The 26,186-nt window shown below is 42.4% G+C and overlaps 1 protein-coding gene across 1 annotated transcript in view; it reads right to left on the reverse strand.

Annotated features, from left to right (window-relative positions):
* The window catches only part of LOC149444120 (polycomb group RING finger protein 2-like), a 61,573-nt gene that overhangs the window by 14,928 nt on the left and 20,459 nt on the right, over positions 1-26,186 (reverse strand). The window contains exons 2-5 of the mRNA XM_089654878.1: positions 12,059-12,203; positions 7,233-7,329; positions 2,059-2,114; positions 216-266 (exon numbers count right to left, since the gene is read on the reverse strand). Of these exons, the coding sequence (XP_089511004.1) occupies positions 216-266; positions 2,059-2,114; positions 7,233-7,329; positions 12,059-12,170 (316 nt within the window). The 5' untranslated portion in view covers positions 12,171-12,203. The remainder of the gene's footprint in view (positions 1-215; positions 267-2,058; positions 2,115-7,232; positions 7,330-12,058; positions 12,204-26,186) is intronic.

Here is a 26,186-nt window from a genome sequence, read left to right on the forward strand (position 1 = left end):
TATGTAATTTTTAGGTGCCCAAGGTACCCAATTCCTGGGTCCTCACATTTGGGTGATCTTTTGCTTTAAACAAATCGTTTCTTTTGTTTCAAGTTTTGTTGTTTAGTGGGAAGACCAGAACACAACAATCTGGTTACCTATTTTCAGTGTTGCAAGTCATATCTTAAACTAAAACATATCTTTGCCTTAAAATTTTTATATGAAATGGTACTGACCATGTGTACGTGCATAAGAGGCATAGAAATCCCGTCGTCGTTTCATTTCATCTAAAGGGGAAACATTATACAACTGTTGAGAGTCATAATTTAATATATAAATAATAGAATGCTATTTAACAATCTAGTGTTTATCAGCTCATTCTAAATTTTTTGGTTCAAAAATGTTCAGTTCACAAAAAAATTACCATTGTATTGAGTGCAATCTTCTTTTTTCAAAATGAGATGGTTAACTACTGAAAGCAGGCAGTCTTTTCACATGGACACCTTTGGGCACAGCCTAGGGGCCCCAGGTGCATAGGGAGCCCCTGCAGCACCCACCAACAGGGAGGTTGTGTGTGGATAGAGCAGGCGATCTGTGCAGCAGGTGAGGGAATTGAAACTGATTTTTTGTGGCTCTCACTGCAGCAGCTGAAAGTGGATATCTCCTGCTCTAGCTGCTGCAGTGAAAGCCACAAAATCTTGATTTCACTTATTTTCCCTACCCGCTACAATGATATGAATTTCTCTAGCTGCCTGGAACTCCCATATGCCCCCCTTGCCCGCATCTCTACAGGCTTCCCTCCTTTCCTCTTCCATCTTCAGGATGGAGAGTAGGGAAGGGGGCCGGTAAATAATTTAATGGTCCCCTCCTTTTCTAAGTGAACCCCGTGAGTGATCAGTACTGATCACTTCCTGTATTCATTGCTAACTGAAGCATAGTAAGCTGGGTTTACTATGCTTCAGTTTATGAGTGGACAGGAGCCTTTGTCTACTCCTCATCCATCTGCAGTTGCTGAGGTTACAGAGAAAGGGACTGGGGAATGTGTCCTTCGTCCCTTTCTCTGTCTCAAAAGTGAGACTTCAGGCGTCTGTTATCTTTGTCTGATATCTCACCAAGAGGCACTGAAAGCCAATTAATCCTTTCCGGAGGTCAGAAAAAAAGTAAATAAAAGGCTTATCTGTTCAAAACGCTTTTAAAAAGTGCAATTTATAAAGGCATGGGGCCGGCGCTATAAACCTCACAGGCGCAATGCATCCTGGGGAAACTTGCTTCGTAATGTGAAAAAATTTTGTAAACCGAGGTGCGCCTAATATGTGTCCCTGATAGGGGCCCCAGTTCATTGTTTTGCCCAGAGACCCATGATGCTATTAAAGTGACACTGACTGAAAGCCTGTATTCCTCGTGAGTCAATGTTTTATATTATGGATCAGTATACTATTGCCACCTGGAATAGCTCCTTTGTACATTATCCTCAATAGACACCTTATATAAATTTCACTGTTGGTGAGAAAAAAAGGTAGCAGTAGATTTATTTCAGGTACTTATATAGCGCCGTCAATTTACGCAGCGCTTTTCATATATATTGAACATTCACATCAGCCCCTAACCCTCAAGGGGCGTACAATCTAAGGTCCCTAACTCACATTCATACATACACATACTAGGGCCAATTTAGACAGGAGCCAATTAACCTGCCAGCATGTTTTTTGTTTTTTTTTTTGTTTTTTATTTAAGTGTGGGAGGAAGAGGTAAATAGTCATGCAATAATCTTTTAGAATTGACTTCTATACAAAGAATGCAAATGTGACTATAAGGAAAGCACACCGTAAAGTCCTTAGTTCCAGGTTGTAAAGTCTTTAAAGAAATAAAATAAATAAAAAAAATTGGTTGTTTTAAGAATTCCTGTATAAAAAAAAAAAAGCTACAACTATGGCACAGGTTATGCCTTTGTGAACTGACATTATGCAGACTCACGATAAACTTTTGCAAAATTTGCAGCTGGTCAGAAAGATTTATATAGATGCTGTAACAGTGTAGTGCACCACTAGGACAACGAACGCACACAAAATATTTGCCTACCTCTGAAGAGTCCGGGTACAAGCTTGTATACAATGTCTTGTAATATTTTATCAGACCTAAATAAGCAAATAGTCATTAGACATACTGCCATACAGAAAAAAAAACAGAATTTGTACACTTACTTATTTTTTCTCAACACATTAATTAAAGAAGTAGTATAGGCTTAAAGAAAAAAAACAAACAAAAACAAAAAACACCCATACCAACCTCCATGCTACATCTGTGCGATGCTGCAGCGGTCCTATGCTGGCACCAAAACCATGTAGTGATGTGATTGCTCAGTTCTCTGTCTGTTCCAAGCTAAGAGCGGTAGCCATCAGTCACTGCTCTCCACTCTGTCCCTCGCTGGAGTGTCAGGCAGGCTAGGGAGTGACACAGCTGGTTCCAGCTCTCAACAGGGTGCTGAAAGGTGGAGCAAGCTGTCAATCAGGAAGCTTGGTGGATCCCAATAATATTGTCGGGATTCTTCCAAAGCTTGCCTTTGCCCTGTCAACCGATAGTGGGCAATATCCCTCTATCAGCTGACTCTGGATCACAGGAGGACAAAAATAATTGTATTCCGGTGACACATAAGTAGGCCAAACAAGCTTTGGACATACTGTAAGTGTATGTAAACCCCAACAATGAATTTCTTTTATTTTCTCCCTTATCTGTTAAACATATCATTTGTAACTTTTGACAAGTGGAAACATTACCTGGTTATTACATCAGAAATTCAGAGCTGTCCTGGGTTGACTGCTCACTTCCTGTGTTGTCTCAAAAGTCATTAATCCCCCAATTCCTATTTTGGGATTACCTAAAAATTAGCCTTTATGTTGTGGAGATCAGAATCTAGATGCTTCGGAGTTGTTTGGCAAGAAAAAAAAAAACTGGGTAGGGCTGATATTCTTCCTCCGGCAGGTATATTTCTATACTTGCAGGGTCCTTAAGCGGGAAAAAAAGCAAACAGGATTTTGAATGCAAAAAATACATACTGGGGGTTATTTACTAAAACTGCATGTTACAAAATCTGATGCATCTCTGCATCAATCATATATCGAGTTTTATTGTCAAAGCTTAAAGCGGAGTTCCACTTTAAAGAATGGTCCCCTGCTCCCCATTAAGGATTGACAGCTTTGGGGCGAGGGTAAACAGGTACCCGAATTTGACAGATACCCGCTCCCACTTCCGCTGTGATCGGAAGCGGAAGTTGTCATCCTACCCTCCCTCCCCGAAGTCTTGTGGGACACGTGACAGGTCCCAGAAGACGACAGGGCCATTCAGGAAGTGCAGCACTACTCATGCATGCGCAGTGGGTACCCAGCTGTGAAGCCGCAAACTGTCACAGCCGGGTGCCCACACTGAAGATGCCAGCGCCTGGAATACAGGACAGCCAGTGAAACGAGCTGCGGGGGGGCAACGCGGGATCGTGGTACAGGCAAGTGCCTGTTATTTAAAAGTCAGCAGCTACAGCTTTTGTAGCTGCTGACCTAATTTTTTTACAGAGTGAGTGGAACTCCGCTTTAATTGAACAAGCTGAGGTAGGAAGCTGATTGGCTACCATGCACAGTTGCACCAGAATATGCGTGTACCAGTTTCCAATTTTAGAAAATCTAGTAAATCTCCCCCACTGTCTCTTCTGCATTAAAGTTCCTTACCTGCTTATACACCCTGTACACTGAACTGTGCATGCAATGCTGAGATGATTGAATACCTGCACATGCGCAGGAGTGACATCATCTCGGCTCTGCCAATGAAACTGACGGACTGAAAAGGTCAGCGGCAGTGGGGAGCTCTGGGACACTGCAGTGCTGGAAAGGAGGCGAGTATATTCCTGTTTTAAGAGACACAGCAATTGATCAAGCAAATTCAGTGGTTATAGTACTATCTGCGTAAGTAGGATGCCAAATGCATTGTTTTCTCTTCCCCTCTTCTCTTTCCTTTATTCTTTTATGCCCATTTTGTCTGTTGATTGACCCACCATGGAGGTGATTTTGTGCCTTGCATATACAAACTGCCATTGACCTGAGACTCATTCTCCATGGGGCAACCCCCTCGCCCACTTTTTTTTTTAATGCACCATTTACTTCATCGTTGATAAACCTTTTGTACATTGTGTGGAAAAAAAAATTTACCATAATGTTCTATTTTGTAAAACTTGAATAAAAATATTGAAAAAAAAAAAAAAGGTGCCAAATCTGGTTTTGCTTGCACCGCATACTCGCACATGACTGTCTTACCTAAAAACGAAGCCCCCCCCCAGCGACACGCTGTCAACACTGTATGTGCTTCTATCTTCACCCGTTCTTCCCTCTGGGTTTGCAGACTCTGGTGGTATGAATGGCCGAGCCGTGATGACATCACTCCTGCGCAAGTGTGCAAGAGTCACTGTTTACGGCACAGGGCTATGAAGGAATGGCACGGGCATGTCGCTCCTTTACAGTGCATATGCTGGTGACCTCACCGGCTCCTCCTAAATTGAATATCTCCTAAACAGTGCACATTTAGGAGATACTTACTAGAGATGCACAGACATTCCGGTGACAGAAACGATTCAGACGAAAACACCCCTTTCGGCCGTTGAATGGAAAAAAAAAAAACAGATACAAGTGCCGAAAAAACCCGGCCCCTCACCGCCGTTCGCTGCTGTCACCAGCTGCCGCTCGGCAGTTCAGCCTTACCTGAGAAACCATTGATCCGGCGCTGCGCATAGATATGAGTGAAGGAAAGATCATCTCATCACACATCTCTATGCCCTTGGAGGACCGGAGCGATGTTACTTCCAGTTTCAGCCATTTTTTTTTTTTAAAAGCACTAGATGGCCTCCACTCATCTCTATGCCCTTGGAGGACTGGAGCGATGTCACTTCCGGTTCCGGCCATTTTTTTTCCTTTTAAAGCACTAGATCAATGCTTTTTTTTGATCCAATGCAGAGGAGAGATATGGGGTCTTATTGACCCCATATATCTCCATAAAGAGGACCTGTCACTAATTATTTCTATCACAAGGGATGCATGCATTTCTTGTGATAAGAATAAAAGTGCAAAAAAAACAAAAACAAACAAATTAAATACATTTTTTTTTAAAGTTTAAAGTGCCCCCATCCCACCACATAGTGGTGAACACATACGTAGGCCATGCCCACATATATAAATGATGTTCAAACCACACATGTGTGGTATTGCCACGAACGTCAGAGCAAGAGCAATACTTCTTGCACTATAGCTCCTCTAACTTTACACTGCTAACCTATAGAAGTTTTTAAAGCATCGCCCATGGAGATTTTTAAGTACTGCAGTTTCACGCCATTCCAAGAGCGTGCACAAGTTTAAAACGTGACATGCTGGGTATCTATTTACTTGCCGTAACATTCTCTTTCATATTTTACAAAAAATTAAAGTATATATTGTTTTTTTTTTCCAAAAAATATATATTCATTTTTAAAAACTGCGCACTTCGGTTTTTGGCCAAGTGCATTTTGAATTTTCAGTTTCAGCACCAGAATTTTCATTTCGGTGCACCACTAATACTTACTGTACCTATAGGTAAGCCTTATTATAGGCTTACCTATAGATAAAAAAATCAACCAAAGGAGTTTACTCCCACTTTAAGATACCAATGTTTAATGAAAAGCCCAAGAAACAACAACTGCTCTGGTAGGTGATTGTGATCACTGACACCAACGCTGGGGGTTGTTATTGTAATCACCAACAACACTATTGAAGGTTATTATTGTGGCCGCCAACCCCAATGATGGGGGTTATTATTGTGGCCACTGACACCAATGTTGGGATTTTTTGGGGGGATTTTTTTTATTATAGCCACTAACACCAATGCTGAAGACTTTTTTTTTTTTTTACTAGTAGAGAGAACAGGACCTATAAACTCAACGGGCAACCACAAACAATAGCAAAAAACTAAGGATAGCTGTTAATGGGAAGGGTTATACAGGTGATATCCCTGTAGAAGTTGTTTTATGCCAGTCTCCAGTCACCCAAGGTAGCTGTGTACACCGTATTTTTCGCTCCATCTTCTGGGACACACGACAGGTCCCAGAAGACTGCCGGACCATTCACAAAGTGCAGCGCTTTTCATGCATGCGCAGTGGGCACCCAGCTGTGAAGCCGTAAGCTGCCACAGCCAGATGCCCACAGTAAAGATGCTGGCGGCAGGGAGAAAAGACAGTGCAGGACCGAGGAAATGGTAGGACCGAGCAGCACAGAAGAGCTGAGCAGCCAGCTCAGTATTTCCACCGCTGTGTTAGAATACCAGGCTGCTTCATATTCGCTCCATAAGACGCACAGACATTTTCCCCCATTTTTGGGGGGGAAACATGTGCATCTTATGGTGCGAAAAATACGGTAACAAATAGTTAAAGACTAAAGTCCTGTGTCCTTTACTCTACAACTAAGAAAAGAATTAAAAAATCATCATCTCTGTCATTTGACTTTTTCTTCAGCAAGAGCTAATGGATGTTTTAACCTTTCCCCATACATAGGTTTTTAGTTGGCTTTAGACTAAGATTTTGCTTTTGTCTTTAATAATGAGACATTACAATCTATACAATATACACAAGAACGTACTGCGTGTATATGAGATCTCTTGTAATTCATTTAATGAAGCAAATGTAATTGTAATCATGACAGCTTATTCGCTTATTCATACTGTTGGCTCAGGGTACATCCAAGGGAAACAGGTCCCACCATACAGAAAGTAAACAAATCAAAGAAATGGCACTTGAACAAGTTAAACACGTGTCAGTACACTGGGATAACCTGAAGTGAACTAAGGCAGGCTTTGTTTGGATTGGCAGCTTCCATTTCTTTTATTCTTTTCCTGGTGTCCTTGGAAGTAAACTAGAACCAGCGGCGTTTGGATGATCAGCAACAAAAAAAACCTCATGTTTGTGAGTAAATGTAATTCTTTTAATGAATAAAAACAGATTTCATATAGCACACTGTGCGAGCACGCTTCTGTTTTTTGTATTGTGGTTGTGATATTCTCAGTCTAACACTTGAGCTGCAAAGTGGATATCAGCTGAAGATCTACTCTGAATACGCATAGCAGATTATTTGGTGCAAAATTCGGTAATCTCTCCTGGGCAGCAATAAGTACAATAGGATTTTATGCATCACAACTATCGCCGATTAATGGTTTCTTCTTCTCATTTTACTTTAAATTCGACAAGTTCTCACCTTATGCTGAGCAGAGGGCGTCCTTTGTGCACTTGAGAGTCACACATGGGGCAGAATTTGTGTGCTTCTAAGTAGCGTAGGATACAGGTCTTACAAACTGTGCAAAAGAAAAGAAAAATTCAGACAAGTCAAGGCAATAGCAAGCTAAATTGAAGAAGAGAGGTATAAAGTAGGCCTCAAGTCCTCTCAGCAGGTAATATTTAACCACTTGAACTCAGAAAGGTTTTACTCCCTTCATGACCAGGCCATTTTTTGCTATTCGGTACTGCTCTACTTTACCTGGCATTTGAGTGGTCATGCAACACTGTACGCAAATCAAATTTTATCATATTTTTCACACAAATAGGGCGGCATTTGATCACCACTGGGATTTTTATTTTTGTATTGAAACAAAAAAAAAAAAAAAAAAAGACAAAAATAAAAAAAAATAAAAAAATTCTATCCAAATAATTTTTCTTTTTTTTTTTTAAATCAAAATTTCTTCATAAAATTGGTGCTAAAGTGTATTCTGCTACATATCTATGGTAAAAATACCAGTAAGTGTTTATTAATTGGTTTGTGCGAAAGCTATAGCATCTACAAATTATGGTGTATATCCTGGAATTCATGCAGCTATAGACACTATTCTGCATCGGCGATGATCAGAGACTTATAATGGGCCTGTGAGAGGGTGGCGGGGCAATCTGGCGTTAACATATACTATCTGGGAAGGTCCCTAACGGACGTTGCTAGTGACACTAATACAGTGCTAATACTGTACACTGACTGTACTAATGACACTGGCTGGAAAGGAGTTAACATCCAGGGGCAATTAAAGGGTTAACTGTGTGCCTAACAATGTGTGTAATGTGTGCTGCTTTTACTTTGTTTTTTATCCCTGTTTTTCAAAAACACAACTCTGTGTGATTGTTCACAGCTGATTATCTGACTTCAGCCAAAATCATTGGCTGAAATCAGCTGCCAAACTTGTGCGGTGTCCAGTCACAGCACGCTTCGTCAGGGTGTGATAACTGTGCGCACAGATATGGACAATGACAACCAGAATTTGGATCATACTCTGCAAATGTCATTCTCACTCCAAATCAGTCCCCCTCCCTTTTTTTTTTTTTTTTGAATGGCATGTGGTCTGTGTGTGTGCTGAGTTCAGGAGTGCACAGGGCACAGCTGGATATACTTCATGGTTGTAAACCCAATTAGCTGGTTCCAGGATGTCTGTCAGGATCTTGCCTTGGCCTGGTCGTAAAGCTATAATTCAGTCAGTCACTGGACATGAAAGCATTCCAGAGGAGCAGTAAAACATACATCCCACTTGAAACCACTTTTTCATACAAATTTCATAAATCCCGGAAGGAACAAGATAAAATAAAACAAAGCATATATTCAGATAGGTCATTTTAATGCGAGTCACCTGATACCTTACACCCCTAGATAAAGTCTACCAGAGAGTAGGAAGCGATATCTCTTTAACCGTCACAGCCAGATATGTCATATTTAATGTCTGTACGTTTAGAATATCATTCTGCATATTAACCTGCCAGTTTCTAGGCTGCTGCATGCACCTATGGAAGGTTATTGACCATGGTATAAACTTGGGAGGGATTTGGGTCACAGCCTGGGTCTCCGCCTAAACACCCCTCCCCAAATGAGGCGATTGGTTCTCTGCTTTAAGGAGACACCCTGCTGGGTTCCTAGAAAACAGGCTGTTATGCCTGGAGAGAAGATTAAGAGATTCTCCCTTTTAACATCAGGAACCAACTTCAGGAGACACTTTTGTTCAGGACACTTGAACTCTGCTTAAACCAGGACTTCTGCAAGTATTCTACCTTCTTAAACGTCTTTCTTTTATCTCTCTGTTGTGTTATTGCTATATATATATATATATATATATATATATATATATATATTACATCTTTTCTGTAAATATTTTTATTGCACTATTTTGACCTTTTTAGTAATAAATCCTATTTTCTGAAAAGTGCTGAATTGTTTCTAAAGCTCTTTAATGCAAACTAAGAATCCCTGTCTCTGAATAGTGCTACTGTGTGTTTTAAAGCCTCTGGATACATCTGTCTGCGGTGGCAGGGTGTATACAGACGCTTATTCAAACATCATAGCGTTACTGCTAAGATTTGTGAGTTTCCTCCTATGTAAAAAGGTGGTGGTGGCAGTGTGAAGGGTTAATTGCGTAATTAACCTGACACAGCAACAATCGCTCTCAGGCTGTTGGCACCTATATTGGGGTCCAGTGAGCTGGAAAATCTTTGTGCAGGGTGTAGCTGAGAGTGGCATTGTTATGCAAGTGGCAGCGCGGTTTTAGATTGGCTAGTCCTTTGGTCACAAGTTGGTGAGAAGGACTGGGGTCTGACGCCGCGCCCGTCACACAGGGGGCACACACATACGCGCACCACCGAACCCAGAAGAATCAGCCAGCGTACAGGATAGTGTCTGCACTTGCTACCTGCTTGCAGTACATTTACTGTGAGCAGTCACCAGGTGGTTAAAGTGGAATTCCAATCAATAGCCAACTAAGCCTAAACCTATTCCCACCCCCATTCTAAAGCTGTTCTATCTAAGCCTGTAAAGAAAAGATGTGTATACTTGCCCAATCTGAAGCTGCTCCAGTTTGGTCCCATGTTCAGCTGGCAGCAGTGGCTACTGTGTTCAGGAGAGGCAGCCAACAACGGACACCCCATAATAAGTCTATGGGTGCCGTCATCTCCCAGCCATTGTCGGAGATCTCCCCTGCACACAGAAGTCGCTACTGGAGGCCAGACCAGAATGGCTTCAGAATAGGTACGTATATACATCTTTTCTTTGCAGGGTTAGATGGAGTAGCTTTAGAATGGAAGTGGGAGTAGGTTTAGCCTTACTTAGCTATTATCTGGAATTTAACCCTTTCACGCCTAAGGGTAAAACAAATCTAAATGCCTAGCACAATTCTGCAATGTTGACCTGTGTTAGTAAAACCGTACATATCATCACAACTACCTTGTACATCCAGGTGGATTATACCTTGTTTTATTCAGAACAAATTGGGCTTTCTTTTGGTGGTAAATGGTAATGGATAGCTCCTAATTTTTTTTTATTCTCAAAGGAAAACTAGCCCAAATTAGTAAAAAAAAAAAATTGTTTTTTTCTAATTTAGCTGTGCGTTTCTTGTTACGACCATAACCTACCTCCATAGAACAACCCAAAATAAATTCTTCAGCTATTGACGATCGCAGCGATACCATATATGTGTATGTTATTTGTTGTTTGTACCCATAGTACAGCCCAGAAACAATAGTGCGCATTTTGTTTTTGTCTTTTTTTTTTTTAACCTAAAAACACACTGACATTAATGCTGACACTGATACCAATTTTTTTTTAAAAATCCTGACCTTTGACCCTGACCTTGACCCAAACACTAACCCTGGTACTGAACTAGATCAGACCGTGATCTAGGTATTTTTCTTTATTTTTTTATATTTATTTATTATTATTTTTTTCTCCTTCAAACATTTATTTTATTTCTCTATGTCAGGAGTTAGAGATACAATGTATCTCTCTTCTCCATTCATAGAGAGAGAAAAAACAAGGGGGCCGGACTGCACAGTGTCTGATCACTGTGATAACCAATCAGAGGCTATCACAGCGATCACGTGACCCGGAATCAAGAGTCCTGGGTCCCGATCAATAGAACGGGACCTGGGGCTCTCAGTGACACCCAGCACAAAGACAGGTACACAAATATGTGGCCCCACGGAAAAAAAGCCCAGTTCTGTGAGGCCGCATATTTGTGTGCCATCGGCGTCAAGGGGTTAAGAACACCTCTTACTTGCACTGGAAGTAATATGCAGGTTGCCACTGCGGACCCTCATGTGAGAATGCTAGTTACCTGACTGTCTATAAATTAACATGATCTGCATAATTATTTAAAGGTCGGAGATACTAAAAGTAATGGAGTTATTGAATCAGCAAGACAGTTGGGAAATATTTTACATATTGTGATGAATGCAGAAAACAAAAAATGTCAACGCTCCCAGAAAGAACAAGACTCAGAAACAAGTTTCAGTGGGACATCTTCCTATTGAAGTCCCACATATACAATGCCACTGGGAAGTTTAACTTGTCACAATCAGTAAGATCCTCACATATGACTTGTAGTTGCTGTGCAGTAAAGAGGGATTAAAGTGTTACTAAACCCAGGACCCTGCATTCACTATATTTGGTCTCCCACAGTACACACAACCTGGAAATGCAATAATTTTAGTAAATATACACTGCTATATACCTTTTCTCATCAGCAGTAAAGCAGTCTTGTGACTTCTATCAGTATCCAGCTGAGCACCGGTTAAAGCTTTCAGGAGTTTTCATTCCCTCCTGATTGTCCTATGTGGCTGCATGACCCCTGACCATGTCTGGACAGCACTGATTGGCCTTGTACTGATCATATGCACCCTCCCAAAGAAAAAAAAAAAAAACTCTAGCAATACACACCAAACTGAGTATGTGCAGCTTGCCCCCAATACTCTGTCCTATCAGCAGATGGATTGGGGACAGTAGGAGGGGAGGATCAGAGAAGACAGGATAAAACATCCTTTTTATACATTGCCGAGGACTAACCCCTTAGGTTCCACAGTGAGTATAACAAGCATGCTTTACTGTATATGCATACTGATTATACTGTTGTGGGTTTAGTAACACTTTAAGAGGCACCACTACAGGCATTTTTCTTTCTGAACCCCTATCACCTACAAACTATAGTCACAGTCCTATGTAAAAGTAGCATTGGTTAGCCACTGATAAACCAAACCATATAACACTAGGGAACAGTGAACACTCACAGGAGTGCAGGCATTCTACAATAGTTGCTGCATCGATGAAATATCCTCCACACAGGGCACACATAAGATGTGGATTCAGCTCAGTCATCTTGATCCGCATGGTCCGATGCATTGTTCAGAGGGGAAGGGGGTATAGGGGGGGACTCTGAAAAGAAAGTCAGAAAGCAAAGTAGTTAATACAAAAAAAAATGTCAAGGATGAGTACACTGAAGTTTAAGACAGTAGTCAGCAAAAAAAACTGAAGAGTCAGTAGAATTTTTTTTTTTCCTTTAGAAGCCAGGGAATTTGCTCTTCAAGTAATTTGAATGGAAATCACGTTTTTTGAGAGCAGCACATCTTTAGACCCTGGCTCCAGGAATTTAACTGACAACTGTCAGTTGTCCTACATTTACATTAAAACTCCCAGATCTTGAAAAGAATGACTATAGGAAAGGATACGTTGCCTGGCCTGCAGTTTTTGACCTAGAGTTCACTTGTCCAGGTCGGCATTAATACAACCCAGTTTATGAGTATGCAATGCTGTGCCCTCAATGGATGATAACAAAACTGCATATATGTAAATTCTATAATAATAAAGAAAACATGGAGGCTGACCCATCTTCTGGAAATGGTAGTTGACCTGTTGCCTCACTATTTTGGATCATTGACCAGTAAAAATTATACAAATAAAGACCTGACCTTTTTCCAAATGTCCTGATATGCATGGTTTATATATGTAAAATTCAAACTAAACTATTGAAGTCAATGTGTCTGCAAAAAAGTCATGCAACAAGCATTTTCAGAAGTTTGTAATGGCAGCTCCCATTTCTCATGACCGGTTTATTTTAGGGGTTTTAACAGATGCTGTATTGAGTTCAGCTTTCCCTGTGGTGATATGGGTTCATGTTTCAAACACACACACTGGCCTCTAGTTAAAGCAAACCTTTTATTAAAATATATTTTTTACATTCTAAAGTTCCGCTCCGAGTACAGGTCCATGCCCCTTTGCCAGCTCCCACACCCATGAAAGACCTCATGGGGTTGATTTACTAAAACTGGAGAGTGCAAATTCTGGTGCAGCTGTGCATGGCAGCCAATCAGCTTTTAACTTTAGCAAAAAGGGGAAGCGTGCACGTAGCTGCCCAAGATGGCTGCTTAGCCTTGGCGCTGCACACCTGCCCAGCCAATTAATGTATTTTATAGCAGATCTGATACCCAGCACAGTGGGGTGACGAGATCCCAGGCATGGCCTAGCATGGTCTAATGGCAGGAGGTAACAATCGCCGGGCCTTCGCCAACAATATACTCTGCAGCAGCCTCGGGCAAGATAGTGACAACACCTCCTCAGCCTACACCAGATGGAGCCAGCTGTCTGGTGGTAGAACCTGTGTCTGGCAGCCCTAACAGTCAGCATCCTGATCCACAGTCTCCTGTAAAAAAAAAAAAAAAAAAAGAAGAAAATCGCCACATGCTCATAAATCCCCAGCCACTACAGAATCACATATAGTGAACGCTGAATGATTTCCTCTAATCACAAACCATGCCATCTCCCCCAGTCCAGCCATCCTGGATCCTGAACTTAGCAGACCATCAAACTTTATTCTAGAGTGAGGCCTGGCTAAGCTTTCACAAAAAAATTGGAAGCTAACTGGTTTCTATGTAGAGCTGCACCAGGATTTTGCATTCTCCAGCTTTAGTAAATCAACCCCCATGTCTCTCTTTCTCACGCTCTAAAACTGTATTCTAATCTTTGGCCAGGTCCAAAGATGTCACATGTCTTCTTTTTGTCCTTTTATTTCCTCAATGGGTAGATTCCAAATGCTGCAAAGAGCAGCACCATGTTATGGGGAGCCACTCTCTGCAGCATTCTTCCTGTGAGCTCAGGGCAGGGGGTGGAACCTTGACACCTGAGTCTACAGAAAGTGGATAGAATGATGTTGGGTGTCATTCATTCCAGAAGACTAGTGGCATAGCATCACTGGATCAGTAAATCTGTGGGAGACAGCATAGGAGATCAGGTGAGTTATAGTAGACAAAACATTTTTATTTTCAGGTGCTCTGGGGGAACAACTTCATAATGTTTTGCCCAAGGTAGAATTGGGCTTTAAAAGTATTTATATATTTAAGGAAGAAAATTAGCTTCAAGACAAACTCACACTGACCTTCCTTGCTGAAGGTACTACAAAGTAATTTCACACAGTCATGTGAAAAAAGTGTACTCCATGGAAACTGTTGACTTAACAAATTTGAACAGACAAAGTTGATATTTGATTCAAATATTTAATCTTCATTCAAAAGAGTGCCTAAAGATAAGGTAATATACATGAATAAAACATAGGGGAATTCTGCCATGAGCTGGCATGCACCTTGTTGAACTTAACCCTTTATAAGCCAGCAGATTTAAAAACAAAATGCTGCAAATGCTGGGAGTTCCACTTTAACAGATTTATTTAACAAAAATATCAATAGAAGTAAGGGTGTGCTGTGAAGAATGCCAGTACATACTTGGCCTCAGAAGCTGCTATTGCGCCAATTGCCGAAACCATTTCTGATAAGCGTTTTGCATATCTGCACACCAGTCTCTAACATCAAATTGAAATTTCATACACATTCTCTATGAATAATTCCTCCCCAAACAAGGAGGTCCTTGTCTTGATGGATCACCACTTCCAACTAGTATAGAAGGAAGGTTTTTCCCACTTTCAATCTGGAAGGTTCCTACAAGGGACGCAAACTTGTCAGGCTGAGGTGGGGTCTTCCAATTCTTGACAATTTAGGGAACATGATCAATAGACAAGGACAACTCCCCATCAATATCTTGGAGCTCAGAGTTGTGAAGCTGTCCCTCTAGCACTGAACCCCCATTCTAAAAGGGACACCCAGTTCAGGTGCCATCAGACACGGTGGCATACATCAATCATCAAGGGGGCACGGGGAGCCTGGCTGCCTTGAGGAAGACGAGTCAGATTCTATCATGGAAAAAGTCCCTGCCCAGCAAGTTATGCGGTCCACGTCCCAGGAATGGGCAGCTGGAATAGCTCAGCCACCACCACTTGGACCAGGGGGTATGATTTCTTTCTCCAAAAGTGTTTAGTTTGATATGCCAAAAATGGGCGATTCCAGATGTGGACATCCTAGCCTCTAAACTCAAACGGCAAACTTCCTCTGTTTCCAGAACCAGGGATCCTCTATCTCTGGCCTCAGATGCTCTAGTTATCCCCTGGTCTCAGTTCAGGCTAAATTATCTCCTTCCACTGAGCGTTTTATCTTGGCTGCTCCACAAAATAAAGCTAAAGAGGAAGACTGGTTCTTCTGGCCCTAAAGCACCTGGTAAGCAGACATATTCAGACTTCTTGCAGATGACCCCTTGTGGCGAAAGGGCAAGAGAAAGCACCAGAGTACCCTAAAAAGACTAGGTGGCAGTGATGTTAAAATGTGCAACCAGTGGTGTGATGCAACACTGGTCATTCACAGGAGACTAAGTTCTAACTGGTTGAATTTCAGCGTCAAGTTTGAAAAGTTAACACTGTGAATCAAAGTGAATACAATTCCAAACATATCTGCATTTACAGGGTGACCCTGTCGCACCTATCCATGACAATGGACTGTATATTAAATATAGGTTTTGCCTGTCATGGTGGGCATAGCCTGATGGTGTCTTCAGGGACTGGATTCCATAATCAAGGGACTATAGCCCTGGACCACTATAGAACCCTGTGTTTAACTCAACCAGTTGCACAAAGTGCTAAAGTGAGCCCCCCCACACTGGATCGGGTGCCTGAAGCAAATTACAAGCTGTCATGTGTGGGGTCTAGATATGGCCAAGGTGTCACTGAGGTTGCATTGATCCACATGTACTGCTACTGCAGACATTAGAAGACAGTAAGCCTGAGTTCACACTGCTGCGACCCCACTGTTGTGTTATTTCCAGTGCGACTATGCAGTGTCGCTTGTGATTTTGATGCAACTTCAATGTAACTTTACTCACTAAAGTAGCAGCAGCATAGATAAGAAGCATTCCTTTGCGACTTTGATGTATCAGGGTTTTTTTTTTAACCCTCACCTCTCCTCCGTGGTCATCTTTGCTGCCTAAAAACTTCCTGCCAAGCACATGCCATTCACAACTGAGTTCCTGCTCTTGTTTTTTGGCGATTTTCAATCATTAAAATGTGTTGCACATTCAAGCCCTACACACCAAAAACGCCCCAAAAGTAGCTCAAGAATGTTTTTGGTCCTGGGGGGGGGGGTGTCACGTTTTTTCAGTGCGCATTTTGGCACATTTATAGTGCATTGTGTCATGCAGCAAAACACACTTCTACTAACCACGATTGGGGTGTCAATAATTAGGCGGCATTTACATCTGCACATTTCCAAATGTATGCACACTTTGCATGCTGCAAACACACATTGCACTTGCATCACCAGAATGGCAACACAAGCACACTGTACATTTGCCACATGTAGCCATGACTTTTTGAAATGCACAGTGCGCATTTTCTGAGTGGGTTGCCACGCGTTTGGAAACACACCGATGTGAATGCAAACTAATTGTGAACAACACCCCAATCATAGTTAGCAGACGTGTGTTTTGCTGTGTGATAAAACATGCTACAAACATACCAAAACGCGTGAAGCTCCATGACCAAAAAGGTTCTATTTTGGGGCGTTTGTTGCACGTAGGGCAGCCCATTCAAGTAAACAGAACACCTCCAAAAAAGTGCACTTTTGTGGATTTTTTGCTGAATGGACACATTTACACTGATTGTTTTGGAAGATATATTTTTATTTTATTCATGTTTTGTGTGCTGTTTTGGGGTTTGTGTTGGGGATTATTTTATTTACGTTTTATTATATGCAATCTTTAGCATTTACTTGTTGATCTAAACAAGTATTTTTTGTGCAGCTCTGGTGGATTTACTGGAGGAAGGATCACCATGACTGGAAGGACTCACAGTAATCGATATCTGAGAGGAGCAAACACACCTAAACCTGAAGGAAGGGGTAAACTGTGATCTCAAATAATGGGATCTGCCCCCCCCCCCTTTCCCATTAGCTAGATCAGCAGATTAATTAATGTCATTACCAAATAGAAGCTCGCCATGCACAAATGGCATCTCATACCAGACTAGTTTCCCAGGCTTTGAGCCATAAAAGCCTGTGCATGTGCACCAAAATCTAAGATGTTCTATAACTCTGATGGATAATATTCTCTACTGCAGCTACACAGCGGCAAGGCAGAGGGCAAGAGCTGCATCTTAGAAAATGGGTACCATCCATAGTAGGGGTAAGTTCAGTATGGATTTTTTCAGCTCATTTAACCACAGCTTTGTTAATAGCTAAATATTCCATGACTTAGTTGCAATGGACAGTGCCACATCCATTACTGAACGAAAACAAAAGGAAACCTGGATTTTTGAGAAACCACATAGACCTTAATCTTGAATGTCAATAAAAAATGTATTTTATTTCATTTGGCATAAAAATAGCTACATATGAATAAAATACTCATAGGATATATCTTTGGTATCCATAGATGTTGGATATTACAATAATGCAGAGTATATTTAATACATTATTTGTGACTGTTTGTGCAACCCAAACCATCGGGTGCAGCCAGATAATCCCCTATAAAAAGGCAAGCATAGGGGTACTAAGGGACCAAGCGGAGCACCCACAGGCATCAAAGAGACTTCCTGCCACAAGTTAGGACACTTCAAAATGGCTAAGGAGACACCACTTGATTTGAGTGGAAGACCACATGCATTCCTGGCCAATAAAAGTTAAATCTCTCGATCACTGGCATGCCTGAAGATGATATAGTGGTATAGGATAAGAGGGGGGGAAAAAAAAAAAAAAAAAAAAAAAAGGGATCCCCGTCCAGTTTCCTCCATGTGCCTTAAAGCCTTTTTAGGGTGTTCCTACGTGTGGCAGTACGTCACCTCAAATTTGATTCCTGGTGGTTCCCTCCCTGGGTCCTTTAGTAGAAGAAAAATATTTGATCCACGAATAAGAAAAAAAACAAAAAAAAAACAGATGTATAATGTGATGGCTGGTATAGTACCCCTGTGAAGGCCTTTTACAAGGGATTATTATCTGGCTACACTTGATGGTCAAGATTTTCAGACAAACAGTCACAAAACAATGGAATAAGTATCCAATCTCACCACCGATAATACTCCTGATGAAACCAGCAGGTAGGTAGGTGTGTGTGTGTGTGGTAGTTTCAACTTGTATACGCTATGATAGTTTGACGAAGAACAAACGGGGAGGTCTAATCAATGCAATACTGTGATATCCAATGTTGTTTTTTGGGTATTCTATGCATATGTGGCTAATTTTTATTGACGTTTGGGTACACTGTATGTGGTGCCACGAAAAAAAAACAAAAAAAAAAAAAAAACACATTTTATATATTACACGCACATGAACTTTAATGGCATCGCAGTCTTAGCCTGTAGGGTTGAACATTGAATTGGCCCACCCTTTGCAACTATAACAGCCTCAACTCTTCTGGGAAGGCTGTCCACAAAGTTTAGGAGTGTGTCTATGGGAAGGTTTGATCATTCTTCCAGAAACAGGTTTGAGAGATCAGGCACTGATGTCAGGCTAGAAGGCCTGGCTTGCGGTCTCCACTCTAATTCATCCCAAAGTTGTTCTATCAGGTTGAGGTCAGGACTCAATGCAGGCCAGTCAAGTTCCTTCACCCCAAACTCACTCATCCATGTCTTTATGGACCTTGCTTTGTGCACTGGTGTGCAGTCATGTTGGAACAGGAAGGGGCCATCCCCAAACTGTTCCTACAAAGTTGGGAGCATGAAATTGTCCAAAATGTCTTGGTATGCCGACACCTTAAGAGTTCCCTTCACTGGAACTAAGGGGTCAAGCCCAACCCCTGAAGAACAACCCCACACCATAATCTGCCCTCCACCAAACTTTACACTTGGCACGATGCAGTCAGGCAAATACCATTCTCCTGGCAACCGCCAAAACCCAGACATGTCCATCGGATTGCCAGAAAGAGAATCGCGATTCGTCACTCCAGAGAACACGTCTTCACTGCTCTAGAGTCCAGCTTTACAGTGCTTTACACCACTGCATCCACTACTTTGCATTGCACTTGGTGATGTAAGGCTTGGACGCAGCTGCTCTGCCATGGAAACCCATTCCATGAAGCTCTCAATGCGCGGTTGTGCTAATCTGAAGGCCACACGAAGTTTGGATGTCTTTAGATATTGACTCTGCAGACAGTTGGCGAATTCTGCATGTGCTTATCCCACTCTGTCATTTTATGTGGCCAAGTTGCTGTTCCCAGTTGTTTCCACTTTGTTATAATACCACTAACAGTTGACCGTGGAATATTTAGTAGCAAGGAAATTTCACGGATGGACTTATTGCACAGGTTGCAACCTATCACGGTACCATTCTTGAATACACTGAGCTCCTGAGAGCGACCCATTCTTTCGCAAATGATTGTAGAAGCAGTCTGCATGCTGAGGTGCTTGATTTTATACACCTGTGGCCATAGAGGTAATTGGAACAGCGGAATCCAATGATTTGGAGGGCTGGCCCAATACTTTTGGCAATATAGAGAGTGTATATATAAATTTTTTATTTTATGGTTTGTTAATAGCTAAAGGAGTCTATGACCAGCTGTAGCGTAGGGCTTACCAGCACTAAGGAGGTTCCCAGAAGAGTTTCCAAGCACCTAGATACTGAATCTTTAAAGTGATACTAAACAAACACTGTTTAATTTACATTTTCCCTTCTATTTCTGTATGTGGATGATCGCTCTGAAATTATTTTAATAAAATTAAAAAAAACAAACAAAAAGCCATCTAAGTACCTTTTAACTAATCGATATACACTCAACGGCCACTTTATTAGGTACAACTGCTTGATAACACAAATTGCTAATCAAACAATCACATGGCAGCAACTCAACGCATTCAGGTACCTAGACATGGTGAAGACAACTTGCTGAGATTTAAACAGAGCATCAGAATGGGGAAGAAAGGGAATTTAAGTGACTATGAATGTGGCATGGTTGTTGGTACCAGACGGGCTGGTCTGAGTATTTCAAAAACTGCTGATCTACTTGGATTTTCACCCACAACCATTTCTATGGTTTACGGAAAATGGTCTGAAAAATAGAAAATATCCAGTGAGCGGCAGTTGTGTGGACAAAGATGCCTTGCTGATGTCAGAGGAGAAAATGGGCAGACCAGTTCTAGATGATAGAAAGGCAACAGTGACTCAAACAGCCACTCGTTACAACCAAGGTATGCAGAATACCATCTCTGAATGCACAACACGTTGAACCTTGAAGCAGATGGGCTACAGCAGCAGAAGACCCAACTGGGTGTCACTCCTGTCAGCTAAGAACAGGAAACGGAGGCTACAATTCGCATAGGCTCACCACAATTGGACAATAGAAGATTGAAAAAACCTTGCCTGGTCTGATGAGTCTCAATCTCTGCTACGACATTCAGATGGTAGGGTAAAAATTTGGCGTAAACAATATGAAAGCATGGACGCATCCTGCCTTGTATCAACGGTTCAGGCTGGTGGTGTAATGGTGTGGGGGATATTTTCTTGGCACACTTTGGGCCTTTTTGTACTAATTCAGCATCATTTAAATGCCACGGCCTACCCGAGTATTTTTGCTGACCATGTCCATCCCTTTTTGACTACAATGTACCTATCTGCTGATGGCTACTTCCAACAGGATAATGTACCATGTCACAAAGCTCAAATCATCTCAAACTAGTTTCTTGAACAAGACAATGAGTTCACTGTACTCCAATGGCCTCCACAGTCACCAATAGAGCACCTTTGGGATGTGGTGGAATGGGAGATTTGCATAATGGATGTGCAGCAAACAAATCTGCAGCAACTGTGTGATGCTATCATATCAATATGGACCAAAATCTCTGAGGAATGTTTCCAACACCTTGTTGAATCTTTGCTATGAAGAAGAAAGGCAGTTTTGAAGGCAAAAGGGCATCAAACCTGATACTAGAAAGGTGAACCAAATAAAGTGGCCAGTGAGTGTACATCTGTCACATGACCCAATCTTTCCCAGCCAGTCTGCAGGGAACCATAAGCAGGAGGAGCTTCTAGTCCTCTTCTACTGGTCACATGTTCAAAATAGAAAAAAAAAACAGCCTTTGGTATACTGAGTTAAAATAAATAAAATCAATAAACTGTTTTAAATTGGCATACAAATATGAAGCCTCCATCAATCTATATGTAATATCCCACCCCATTGTGTTTAGCTGGTTAGTGGTCATGGAGGAGGAGGGAGGGAGTGGGCTGTCATTTACCACGGTGTATACAGCTCTGGCCAAAAGTTTTGAGAATGAGACAAATATTAATTTACCTGCAAGGAAATACATGCAGTCATCATTGCTCTGAACAAAAAGGGATTCACAGGCAAGGCTATTGCTGCAAGTAAAGTTGCACCTAAATCAACCATTTATTGGATCATCAAGAACTTCAAGGAGAGAGGTTCAATTGTTGTAAAGAAGGCTTCAGCAACCCAAGAAAGTCCAACAAGTGCCAAGACCGTCTCCTAAAGTTGAATTAGCTGCGGGATCAGGGCACCACCAGTGCACAGCTTGCTCAGGAATGGCAGCAGGCAGGTGTGAGTGCATCAGCGAGGTGAAGACTTTTGGAGGATGGCCTGGTGTCAAGAAGGGCAGCAAAGAAGCCACTTCTCTCCAGGAAAAACACCAGGGAAATATTGATATTGTGCAAAAGGTACAGGGATTGGACTGCTGAGGACTGGGGTAAAGTAATTTTCTCTGATGAATCCCCTGATTGTTTGGGGCATCTGGACAAAACCTTGTCCTGAGAAGAAAAGGTGAGCACTACCATCAGTCCTGTCATGCCAACAGTAATGCATCCTGAGACCATTCATGTGTGGGGATACTTCTCAGCCAAGGGACTGGGCTCACTCACAATTTTACCTAAGAACGCAGCCATGAATAAAGAATGGAACAAAAACATCCTCCGAGACCAACTTCTCCCAACCATCCAAGAACAGTTTGGTGCCGAACAATATCTTTTCTAGCACCCTGCCATAAGGCAAAAGTGATAACTAAGTGGCGTGGGGAACAAAACACTAAAATTTTGGATCCATGGCCAGGAAACTCCCCAGACCTTAATCCCATTGAGAACTTGTGGTCAATCCTGAGGAGGCGGGTGAACAACCCCCCCAAATTCTGACAAACTCCAAGCATTGAATATGCAAGAATGGGCTGCCATCAGCCAGGATGTGGCCCAGAAGTTGACAGCATGCCAGGGCAAATTGCAGAGGTCTTGAAAAAGTTGTGGGAACAGTTTGGGGATAGCCCCTTCCTGTTTCAACATAACTGCACACCAGTGCACAAAGCAAGGTCCATAAAAGACATTGATGAGTGAGTTTGGGGTGGAGGAACTTGACTGACCAGCATAGAGTCCTGACCTCAACTTGAAAGAACACCTTTGGGATAATTAAGAGCGGAGACTGCGAGCCAGGCCTTCTCATCCCACATCAGTGCCTGACTTCACAAACGCACTTCTGGAAGAATGGTCAAACATTCCCATAGACACATTCCTAAACCTTGTGGACAGCCTTCCCAATAAAGCTGAAGCTGTTATAGCTGCAAAGGGTGGGCCAACTCAATATTGAACCCTATGGACTAAGAATGGGATGCCATTAAAGTTCATGTGCGTGTAAAGGCAGGCGTCCCAATAATTTTGGCAATATAGTGTATCTATGCCGGGAGTAGTACTGCCTCATTTAATGAATCCACAGTAAATAGTATATGGAGAGAGGGTAGGTGAGGAAGTTCCATAAGGGACGGTGGTAATCTGCCAGAATTTCTTCATCCCCTTTAGTAAGCCAAGGAATTCTGATTTTACCCCACGAGTATGGTTGGGGAAGGGGCAGAAGAACGCTTTTGTCTTGTGGTCCCTCCAGAAGTAAAAAAAAATCTTAGACATAGTGGCAGTATATTCTGCCTTAGTCAAACAGGTGCATAGCATGCGCCTATAAAGGAACTTGAGTCGGGATGCTGAAGCATTGCTGGAGGTAGACTTTACTCCAGAAGAGAGAACCACCAATTATTTGAGAGGAACTTGGAGTTTCCTCAGGGCCTACTGCAGATTCACTGCGGTTTCTATAATACCAAAAAGTGGCATGCTGCAAAATATCAAAGAACACTCAAATCAAATAATTAGAATAGAAACAATATGTCAATAGAAACAATACACAAGATATGGTGATAATATCATGCAAACATTAAATCCAATAATAATTCCAATCGCCTGCCCGTCTGAACAGCAAACTAAGTAAAATCAACAGTGTACAAAAGTTTTCAGTGTAATCAATCTTTAATCCAAATTCACTTTGAAAAAGCCACCGTGATCATAAAAAGGATTCCACCACCGACAGGTGAAGGATGGCTGCTCACCTTATGTTGTGGACCTTTAAATAATGAAAGGTCTTGCTGTGCATTTTCCCCTTTAACAGCTGGGATCAGCATAAAACAAGTGGCTTCTTATATGTTAACCCCTTCTTCCCTTGTATTCAGCTCCCATAAGCGATCCAACAGTGCTTTTTGTATAAAACTAGGTCTCCTTTTATTAAAAACTTCTCTACCGGGCCAATTCGGACATTTCTCTCCTGCATGTAAAAATCAGCATTTCTTTCCTAGAAAATTACTTAGAACCCCCAAATATTATATTTTTACAGAGGACCTAGAAAATAAAATGGTGGGTTTTGCAATTTTTTACATCACATGGTATTTGAGCAGCAGTTTAAATTTATTTTTACACTGGCCTTTTTAATTTTTTGGATCACTTTTATTGTTATTACAAAGAATGTAAACACTCCTAACATAAAGAAGTGACAGATGCTCTTTACTGAGAAATTTGTTGTCTATTAGACCCCAGATCTCTCCAAGATCGGAGGGACCAGATGCTTTCCTAAGCCAAAAATGGCCTTGTTAACGTCTGAAAAAAACGGAAGTAACAAAATACTCTTAGCTTCCGGTTTCTAATACCACAGAGATGATTGGCGATGTTCTGGACCCCATCCGTTCAGCTCTATGGTAAGGTGGAGATAGTGTCTACTTAGCCACTAATTTTGCTTTTACTTTACAGAGGTTCACCGGTCAAGGTATCACCCCAATATCTCCACTTCAAGTGCAGGACATCATATGACGTCATATGGGCAGGAAGTGGTTAAATAGCTTAAAACTGCACTCACACAGAGCCGTCTAACGCAGGGCAAAAAGGGGCAACTGCCCTGGGCCCAGTTTTTTTAATGTGGGGCCCAAAGCAGCTGTCCATTGAGCCCACACTGATAAGTTAAGTGCATCAGTTTTCCCCTCCCAGGACCTGCCAGTATTCGGAACACGTTAAGAGTCCCCGCAGCGCCCCCTCTAATGGCCCCACCCCCTCCCAGATTGACTCTGCCCCCCCAACCTTAGCTCAGTCTCATTGGAGTAAGTGTCTTCCCCAAAGATGTGCTGCACCCCTCCCAGCTCTTCTGGGTGACTCCATTCTGCCAGGTGAGTGGTGTGTGTCCCTCGGTGACGTGTCCAACCCTGAGCCCAGCTCCCCCTGCCTCTGACAACTTTGCTGTAGAACGTCTTGGAGGGGTTGCCAAGTGTTTTAGTTTGGGACAGCGATTGGCAGCTGTGGGGTTCACTCCCCTTCCTTGCCCCCTGCATTTCCCAGCCATTGCTCCATAGCAGAATATGGTAGAGGAGAGGTGCTTGTGAAGTCTGGCAACCAGGACTGACCGACCGCCATCTCTCTACCCTAAACAATAACTTCCTCCCCGCCTCTCCACCCTAAACAATAACCCCCTCCCCACCCTAAACAATGACCCCCTCCCCACCTCTCCACCCTCAACAATAACCCACTCCCCGCCTCTCCACCCTGAACAATAACCTCCTCCCCACCCCGCCTCTCAACCCCCTGGGGTCCTGTGTAATTATGGGGGTAGTATGGGGGAGGGAGTCCTGTGTAATGATGGATGTAGTATAGAGGAAGGGGTCCTGTGTAATTATGGGGGTAGTATAGGGGAGGGGGTCCTGTGTAATGATGTTGGTAGTATAAGGGAGGGGGTCCTAATGATGGGGGTAGTATAGGGGAGGGAGTCCTGCGCACTGATGGAGGTTCTGTGTAATAATGGAGGGGGGGTTCCTATGTAATGACAGGGGTAGTCTGGGGGAGGGGGGCTTGTGTAATGATGGGGAAGTGTGGGGGAGGGATCCTGAGCAATGGTGGGGGAGGGTGTCCTGTGTAATGATGTTGGTAGTATAGGGGAGGGGGTCCTGTGTAATCATGGGGGGTAGTATGGGGGGGGGGGGGCGCTCCTGTGTAATGACAGGGGTAGTCTGGGGGCAGGGGGCTTGTGTAATGATGGGGAAGTATAGGGGAGGGATCCTTTGCAATGGAGGGGGAGGGGGGACCTGTGTAATAACGGGGGCAGTACGGGGGAGAGGGTCCTATGTAATGATGGGGGTGTGAAAGTGCATAGGGAGGGCCAAAGAAAACATTTGCCTAGGGTCCAATCAATATTAAAGACAGCCCTGCATTCACGTAGCAGATTAAAAGCAATTGCAGAATATATCATTACACAGAATGGGATCACACCCGTGGTTCACCGCTCACTGCTATTCCCAGGCTGGCAGCTCAAGTCTCAACACAAGATGGGCTGTGGCTACGGAGAATGGATCATCCATTCTGTGCACTATTGTGTACGTGATTATCTGCACACAAGTGTGTGAGCAATTAAAGCTATAAGCATGAAGTGAAAAAAAAAAAAAAAAACACTCTCTTGAATGTATGTAAAAGAGTAAATTCTGCACCATCACCAATAATTTTATCTGTTAGTTATAACCAATGTCTGTAATCTAGTGTTCTATGTATTTTTAGCAATCCTCAAATATTCAGGAAAAACTACCAACCAAAAAATAAAACAGCAAAAGTCCATATAAATGTGAATGCAGAAGTCTCATACAACCTGTAATGTATATCACTCCCAAGTAAGTGCTGCAAGAACGTGCAAGTAGAAAACATATTAACCACAGTCAATCCCTTCGGGCCAAACTCTCACCTCTCTGTATTGACCCCCACAACAAAAGTCAATATG

This window comes from Staurois parvus, unplaced genomic scaffold (assembly GCF_062004578.1).
Source record: "Staurois parvus isolate SC_StPar_1 unplaced genomic scaffold, SC_StPar_1.0 ptg000813l, whole genome shotgun sequence".
Lineage (NCBI taxonomy): Eukaryota > Metazoa > Chordata > Amphibia > Anura > Ranidae > Staurois > Staurois parvus.